Source organism: Gavia stellata, chromosome 21 (genome assembly GCF_030936135.1).
Source record: "Gavia stellata isolate bGavSte3 chromosome 21, bGavSte3.hap2, whole genome shotgun sequence".
Taxonomy (NCBI): Eukaryota; Metazoa; Chordata; class Aves; order Gaviiformes; family Gaviidae; genus Gavia; species Gavia stellata.
Window position 1 is genome coordinate 6580398 of NC_082614.1, and position 9143 is coordinate 6589540.

A 9143-nucleotide genomic window follows, 5' to 3' on the forward strand; every position below is an offset into this window, starting at 1 on the left:
GTGCGTGTGTTAAATTGTCTAAAAGGGAGGATATGAAACACTTTGGTTTGCTTTTTCCTCCTCTCCCCCACCTTATTGCACTCTGGATTCTAGTAAATTATAGGCTGCTATGCCCTCACCCTCTGTCCTGCCAGGTGTTTACAGACTGACCCAGATGTGCTGGGGGAGTGGAAGATGAGGGGGACATTTTCCCCTCCCCATAGTATCCAGATTCAATAAACAAAGCTGGAAAGGGGCCAAAAAGCTCAGAGTAGTTTTCTTCTTTTATCTAAAAGTGACTACAAACAGCCAAGAGACTATGAATGAGCCAGTCCAAGCAGCCAGCACAGCCTCTGGCTCAACGTATTTTTTTGCTTTGTCTTTGGCCAAGCTTTGCTTTAACATTTCTCTAGCTGACTTTTGATGGAAGGACAGGGTGGTAAAAATCCCTTAACTTTAATTTAGCTTCTACTTTTATACATTTAATTACTTACAATAAGAGGAAAAAAAATGCCTAATCTTTCACTAACCATCTTATTGTTCTCATGAATTCAAGAGGTAGCAAAGGTAACAAGTCTGTCCCCACAGACTTGCTCTTTAGTGAGGGAGGAAAGCTAAAAACATACACACACACAAAAAATAAAATAAAAAATAATAAAAAAGTACCTAAGGAACTTGTAGCAAGTCCAGCCTACATCAAACCCCCTCCCCGCCCACCCACCCTAGAATTAACCTCAGACCTTCCAGTTCAAACATTCACATAAACGTTACAATGGTTTTTCCTTTAATAAAACAAGTACCTCTAAGCAAAGAATATTCATACGAAACTACTAGAAAAGTAAAGACGACCCCCTGCTCACTGAAAGAAATTCCCAGGGCATCCAGTCCCTGTTCAGTCATGGGTAAGGCAGAAGAAGTTTGTGTGTTTTGTGGGAAAAGGTGGTGTGTGGTTACGTGTGCCAATGATAAAGACCAAAACCAAAAGAGGGAGGGACAGTGAGGAGGCATCACCATTTCTTTAAGCGAAGCACTGTGGCTGGTGCACACCTAGGTAGACTGCTCTCCCCACCATCGCCAACCCAGGGGAAGGGTGGTGGGTTCCACCATGGCTATGGCTTTCCCACAGTATCCAAAGGGGCTGCCAACCCTGTGAGATGGTCCACAGACACAGCTTCAGCGCTTGTGAATGCAATGCTATGTTATTTCACAGCTGCTTAGGCCACTGGAAAGGTGTACTTCATTTTCTTTTTAATGGCAAGAAATGCCCCTACCGAGTTTGGTTTTAAGAGGGGAGGCAAGTAGGGTGACAATAACATGAAGGAAAGAGGCAGGGAGGGGGGAGCCAGGAGAGGCTGAAAGTTCCCCATGGTCCCCCTACCTGCTCCAGATAATCAACATGGCAATGAAGTTGATGTGTGCAAAAAGAAGTGGCATTTCTTGCCAGATCACCAAGATTTCGAGGGAGAGTTGGACTAAATGCATCAGCTTGGCTGTGGACCTTTCTTTTTTTAAAAAAAGGGAAAAAAGGAACTTTTTTTTTTAAATGTTAAAGCTACATTTGTTTAGGCCTCCCATGACTGAACAGAGTATGGGGAGTTGCCCCCTTTTTTGTTTGTTTTTTTTCTTTTTTTTTTTTTCTTTTTTTTTAAGCAGCAAGTCTACAGAAAGGTAAATCACTGCGGATGGGCTCGAAGCTCATTCTGGAGTCTTTGGCTTATGTGGGAGAGGTATGCATTCGCAGGTGGCTAATCAGATTGCGCTGCTGGGTGAATTTCCCACCACACAGTTGACATTCGTAAGGTTTTTCTCCTGAGTGGACACGCATATGCTCTGTCAGTCGGTACTGCCGGGTAAAGCGCATCCCGCATTCCTCGCAAGCAAAGGGCTTGAGCCCTAAGTGGCTCCGCATGTGCCGTGTCATGGTGCCCCGCTGCGTGAACATCTTGCCGCAGATGTTGCAAGGGAAGGGCCGCGTCAGCCAGTGAGTCTTCTCATGCTGACGCAGCGTGGCTGGATCCTTGTAGCTCTTCTCACACACTGAACACTTGAAGGGCCGGGACTCCGTGGCGTAGGACTGGTTGGGGTTGGACAAATCCTCAGCTTCATCCTTGCCACCGTACGTGCCTTCCTCCTTGATGTAAAGGTCTTCCTCGGTGTGCGTCTCCACATGGGCATTGAGCTGCTCAGAGCTGGGGAAGCCTTTGCCACAGGGAATACAGACATAGAGGTTGTCACCATAGGCCACTGGCTCAAACCCCTCCTGCCGGTAGACATAGTTGGCACTAGTATGCCCACCACTCTCGCTTTCACTCTGGCCGCTGTCATCACTGTTCTCCTTACCATTTTCCACCTCCTCCTTACATGGGTAGGGTAGGTCTGCGCCATAGGCCCCGGCCAGACTCCGCTCCACGGACTTGGACAAGGGCCCCAGCAGGATACCGTTGGGCAGCCCTTCGCCCTCATCCCTGTCTTTGCTCCCCTCTTTTCGGTCAAATGCGTTGTCTTTCTTGATCCACTCCTTTTTGCGGGATGAGTGCCGGAGGCCCTTGCGCTGGCTGCTCTCTGTCAATGAGTGGTGGCACTCTTCGCTCAGATCCATCTCCATGGGGTCGCTGCTGTCCGCCATGCTGTGAGGGGCTCCGACTCCAGACTCGTCGAACGATGAGGCACTGTTGGCTGCGGGGGCTGAGGCAGATTGGGGAGAGCCATGCTGGCTTTCGCTGTGCTGCGTGTCATCATGGGAGGCTGCAACAGGGAGCGATGGGCTTTTTTTGGACAAGTCGAGACCTAACTCCTGGTCGCCAGTGCTCCCATTCGCACTGCTGCCCCCACCGCCGTTCTTGCTGACTCCCCTGCTTAAGGAGTGACAGTTCTCTTGGTTGGAGCTGCTGATGAAGACCTCGTCATCAGAGAGCTTTCCCTTTGACAGCTCCTTCGAGTGCGAGCCCTTCAACCCCTCATTTGACCCTGAATAGCGAGCTTGGATGACCGAAGCAGTGGAAAGTCTCTGACTCCTGGCAGATCTCCCAACACCAAGGCCACCAGCCTTGCTAGCAAAGGATTTGCTGTTCCGCTTCAGCTTCTTTCTGCAGAGAGCTGCCAGGTCGTGCAGTTGGAGGTAGCTTGCTGCGGTGAGGAGAGCATTAAAGTTCTGTTCACCGGGCTGGTCAGTCGTTAAGAGCTTACCAGTATAAATAAAGTCCAAGATCTGCCGGAACACAGTGGGGTTCACCATGTCCGTGTCTAAGTTAATCAGGTTGTCATGCAGGACAAGAGATTTGAAATACATGCTGCTGGCTGCCAGGATGTTCTTATGGGCACGAAACAGGGCATTTTCTACCACAATGATCACATCACAGAGGAAACCTTTGGCTCGTTGCTGGTTCAGCTGCAGTAGCAGTTGTTTGGCATGATTTGGCAGTTCCATCTCCACCTTCTCTTCCTTTCACTTTCACCTTACCACCTGCAAAACAGGAGATTGAGAGGTGTGAACCTGCTGTTTCCACTCGAACAAGTCTACATTTAATAGACTGGCTTAACACGGTGCAGTCTGTGTTAGGCTTGACACTGACTAAGGAGCTCTGGGTATGTTCAGCCCTGCAAGCTGTGATCCTGCTTGGAATACAGAGAGAAGTATTTCTCATGCTAAGGTTTGATTGAAGTCTTTCAAAAATCAGATTTGCAAATATCTTTTTACAAAAGCAATCGTCATTGGCTGGAATTACTGTTCAAAAGATACCAGCAGGAAAACAATAGTTAGGTACAGGGGAAAGCTGTTTCCCTCTCCTGACACAAATCTGAAGGGAGGATGAGGAGCAAGAAAAAAAAGGAAGAAAAAAGTAGTATCTACTTCACTGCCATTTGCATATCTGAGCATGTAAAATAATTAGCATAAGATGCAGCCTCCCTGCTTTAACATGCAGTTTGTATCTTGGCTCTTACCTGTTGAAATCTTACAACACCCAGCTGCTCTGGGGTTGAGAAAATGACATGTAGCAACTAAATGCACTGAAGATGGAATTAATCACACTGAGGTGTGAATGGGAAATCTCCTTAAGAGTATGAAAGGCTGCTTTAAAACCCACCCCCCGGCAATGTCCATATCCCAATCCATTGAAACGAAGGGCTAGAATCAACCCTGAACTGGCTGAAATTCAGGATGCTGAGCTGGCTAAATGCCACCAAATGTCTTCAACAATCTGAAACTGTTTTCTTAAGTTAATTCTGCCCTGCCTTTAGTTTTGAAGGAATTTTGTTTGAACTGATAGAGTCAAGTAACCTATCTCAAGTCACAGCATCTCTACCCTGAAGTACTGGGAAGAGAGGAAAATTGTGGTTACCTCTGTGTAGTTCATGTATTTCACAAACAGTATTCACTATGTATTTTAGTTTAGATATTTCTGTTGGCTTTCCCAGTAGTATGGACTGTATGAAATATCTAGTTTGTGGTATATCAGAACTAATTGCAATGGCACATTTGGTAGACACTACAATACATAAAAACTAGAATTTAAATCTGGGGGTGCATTCAGGAATCCACAATCAAGGTTTTAACTTCTTTCTTGAGTTTTTTGTTTGAAAGTGCCAACTACTACTTGTAATGGGCATTTATCTGTTAAAGTTGATTTTAAATAGTTTCTGAGATTCAAATGTAAGAATTAAATACCAAAGATAAAACAGCCATCTTTAGCCTTCCACTTCCTTCCTTCCTTCCTCCGTTCATCTTATTATTGAAACAGATTTCTCTTATTGAAGGAGGAGCAGGCCCTAAGTCCATAGAAATGAAGAGCTTAAATTTTCTCTTAAAATCATCATCAGTTAATGTTTTTATTGCTTGTGCATCCATTACCACATTCTGTCCCATCAGATTTCAAATGAGGAAGCATTAGACTGCATTATTTTCCCTCAGTGTCAAGTGTGTGTACACAAGAAAAAGAAATAAGGAGTGATACTGTCAATATTAAAGATAACCTCCCTCAAACCAGATTCTCACTAACTGGTCATAAATAGAAAGATTTAATTTGGCAGAAAGGTGGTAAATTTACATCATCCATTTCTGCACAACAAGAAGATTTTGCTTTATGAAAAAAACTACCAAAAAGTCAACGAATGCAATTTTTCCTCCAATTTTGCTGCCTGACTAGCCTGGTACTTATGCTTTTACCAACAGATATGCCAAGCAGATGCCTCCCTTCTTCCACAGGACACACTTCTTCATTTGGTTAGCTGGTCAGCCTGGTACTTGGTTATGCACTTGGTAGAATTTTGTGGCCCCTGTTCAGTGCATCAGCACCTAATTCAGCATCCACACAGATCTCGGTGGCTCTTCACCTTGACCCACAGCTAGAATGGCTGCTCTGCTTTTCTGTTCTATATTGTTTCAGCAATGGATGGGAACCCAAGAAGACAATGGATTCACCGCTGTGCCTTTATGTACTTTAATGCTGTTCCCAGAGGTGGCTGGCTTTAGAAAGGGTGGCAGCCAAAAGGAGGAAATACAGGCTTGCCATGGTGCTAGGCAGTTATTTCTTCTCCATCTATAGCATTTCTGTTATAGAAACTCACCCTGCAGCATCACAAAAACGTGAGAGAGACAGGGATTACCAACACTGAACAGTGTTGAGCACTTTAAAAACAAGTTTTGCTGTAATTAGTTACATCAGAGTTGCAGCATGCAGGCAATGTGTCTGGTTCTAGTGGCTTGCTTCCAGAATTGCTGATTAAGAGGAAGAAGCAACAGCTCAGAGGCACCAAATACCCACTTTTATCTAGCCAGGCCAGTAAAAGCACTTACTTCTGGGTCACTGAGATATATTGATAGGGAAGGACAAAAACATGGCTTGCAACATAACACAGCACCTATATATAAAAATGCATCCTTTTCAAGAATAGCAAGAGACAGCCTACTACTACACTATTTTCACTACAAACATAATGGTGTTTTTCCATGCATATAACACACAAAATCCCTGGGTATGATTTTTAAGTGTTCCATAAAGGACAAATACGGGAAAGGAAAGGAAACAGCACAGCCAATATTTTTTGCCTAAACAGACTAATAAAAAGAAGTATGTTACTGAAGTAAAAGCAAGCTTATTTCCCATTCATGTGGTACTTGAAGCAGAGGTCTAGAAATCTCTGTATACATGTTTGTCTAAGCCTTTGCAAAGAGTCAAGGCTTGCTGCAGCTACTAACGGGAAATATTTTTAGATTTTTACTTCTTTTTTTTTTTTTTTTTTTCTTTCTGCCTTAAATGATATTGAAACCAGGTAATGAGCCTGCAGGGAAAGCCCTGGAAATAGGGGTAGAATTATAGTTCTGCTTTTTACTGACCTTCATGAGGAAGATAATGTTATTATTAAATCTCAGTATGTCCTGCAGCATAAAAATTAGCATAGTACAAGTTGTTTAAATTACCTCTATTTATCTCACATGTCGAATTTTACAGAAGTATTCATGTTCAGTAGGATGTAAGTATGTGGTAGGTTATTACCTTTAGTAGATTTTAAAAGCAGTAGTCAGATTTAAGCACTATAACACTGCCTATCAAATTTGAATTTGTTAGCTGAAGTCTAACATGGATTTAGCAACCCCAACAAAATGAATGTAATGGAACAAGGCAGCAAAACCTTCAGCCAAGTTTAGAGCCCCATATTTAAAATTTTGCCAGAATTGCCCACTGAGGGCTTTTACCAGGACAGCAACATGGGTCAGAGAACACACCTTTGATTGACGTACCTTTGTTGACAAAAGCTTTATAGCATCAGCCTGGCTTATGTGTCTTGTGCAGTCCTGAACAAAAATAAATCCATTCCAGATATTTTTCAGAGCTGACCGGTTACAAACCCTTCTTTAGCAATGATGCATTTCAGAGGTGGGGGAAAAGGGGTGTGTTGGAAAACTTGTTAGGAAAGAGAAGCAAACATTACTCTTTTAATCTATGGCATTCCTAAGTTCTCACTTCTAGCTGAAAGCGTGGGACCAAAGACAACTACGAGGTTAAGTCCAGTATAAAAGTTAACAGATCTTCCCAAACAAATGGCAGGTGCAGCCTTACAAAGGCCTTGCTATCCATTAGTTTGCAGAGACTGGCTCTTAACAAACTCTGAACATTTGGATAACAGCACCACCACCACCAATAACAACAACAAAAGCTCCAAAAAGCCCTGAAAAATCACAGTGGTTTGTATTTCTTGTATCTCAGTATCATTTTTAAGAACCTTTCCTTTTCCGTTTTCTGCAAAAAGATAGAAAAACATACTCACAGTTCAGAGGAGCCCTGGCTCAGAAAAGGCTCAGATGCATTTCTAGTAAAAAAAAAAACAACAAACCCCAGACCTCAAGAATATGTAGATGTCTCACTGGGGCCACAGTCTTTTATCATTTAATTTGGTGTGCAGAATTTCACTCCTTTGCATTTAAAACAGGATCACAGAAGGCTTTGGACAAATAGCATTAGAGATGGTCTTTTTTCAGATTCAGGTTGCTTCCTAGTCCTTCAGGACAGTTTTCAGAGCATTGAACCTGCTCACATATTCTTGTGCAAGCAGGGAATGAAGCGAGGCTGATGCTCTCCACTACCTCCACCATATCCATGACATTGAGACACAGCACATGCAAAGACGTGAAAAATTCAGGGCACAAATCACAGAATACAGTAATGCTGCAAGCAGATGCCACACATCAAACAAAGCTTTGCAAGCTAAGAGCCGATAGCGTCTTCATAAGCAATACTGCCCAAGGAACTGGGTAGCTGCAAGCTCTGTGCCCAGCCTGGGGCACACTGTGATCCTGTGGGCATGAAGATTGTGCAGAACACACAGACTGCTCCAGGACCTATGCTGCTCTCACTACAAAGCAGGAAAAACTTAATTTTCTCTCAATTTCCACAAAGACTCTGGACGTCACAGAAAATTAGACTGCCAAAGTACAGGAGAAGAGGAATCCCTTCACCTCTTTAAATAGTATAAAATCCACATATTCACTACAGATTTGATTCTCATTAATATCACTAAATCTCTTCCTAAAAGTAATTGCTGAATGAATGCTAAATGTGTTATCTTAGCAACCTCTGGCAGGAGATGCTATTTGATTTCATCTCTGAGTTATAGATTGCAGCATATGAATATTGTTTACCTTTTAAGAAGCAACACCAGTGAAGCAAAGAATCAATCAAAAACAGATCTAAGGAATCACTCATTTCACGTAGAGGATTTGTGGATGGATGAGAAGGCTAGACACCGAGCACCTGAACAGTGAACTAACAGTACTGCAGATAAAAACCAACAAAGAGATTAGATGTGATGTATCAAATTAGATGCCATTAAAGCGTTAGCCTACTGTGCATGTTATAATATACCCAGGAAAAGATAGTGGCCTGCTTACTTATTTCTCCACCTTCCCAAGCAGTTGTGCTGCACTGAGCAGACACTGCAGCAGTGAGCATGGGGAAGAACAAGACAAAATTAAATCAATCGTTTCCTACATTGCTCTTTCCCACCAATTTATTTCTGACATTAAAAATGCTGTGTCCAGCTGCAGCTGGATCTGGGTGAAACTGAAACAGATGACTTTTGCACCCTTCAGTTTCAGACGAACTAACTCTTTTAGAGCCCTTGAAGACCCCACTGGGAAGAGATCTTTCCTGTTGCTCACTGGCTTATCTTATCTTCCTCTCCCCCCATCCCAACAGAATCTACTTCCAGGACTCTCCCGGGGTATCTGTATCGGTGAGGTGGGCTTTCATTGCCACTAACCTTCCCCCCAGGAGCTGCAGTTGGCAGGTCATTAGCCCATGCCTTGTAAAGGTATTTACCTTCCAGAGCAGCAGAGTCAGACAGAGGAATGCAGGAACTGTGTTAGCCCAAGTGGTACCCTATCCCCAACCCCTGTGAGCAGGCAGAGGCAAGAACATGCATTTTCATCATTGGCAGTGGAGCAGCAAAAGCTCTGTGAGGTGGGCTCAAGCAGAAAACAGGATGCAGCACACTTGTTTTTCTCACAGGAGTATCTCTCACTTCAAAATAGGTAAGACCAACACGTCAAGTTACTCAGGGAGAGGTCTGCAAAGCTGGGGAAAGGGAGAGAAAGCAACATGCAGGACAGAGCGGGATGTGCAGCTGATGTTGCAGGTGGGGAGATGGAAAGGAGAAGGAGAATGGAG

General features: G+C 43.7%; 1 protein-coding gene across 1 annotated transcript; it reads right to left on the bottom strand.

The window, feature by feature from the left end:
- Positions 1 to 1693: 1693 nt before the first annotated feature.
- HIC2 (HIC ZBTB transcriptional repressor 2) lies at positions 1694 to 3406 on the bottom strand. Its single transcript, XM_009821012.2, has one exon. The coding sequence runs from the start codon at positions 3404 to 3406 to the stop codon at positions 1694 to 1696; it is 1713 nt and encodes a 570-aa protein (XP_009819314.1).
- Between the last annotated feature and the right edge of the window lie 5737 nt (positions 3407 to 9143).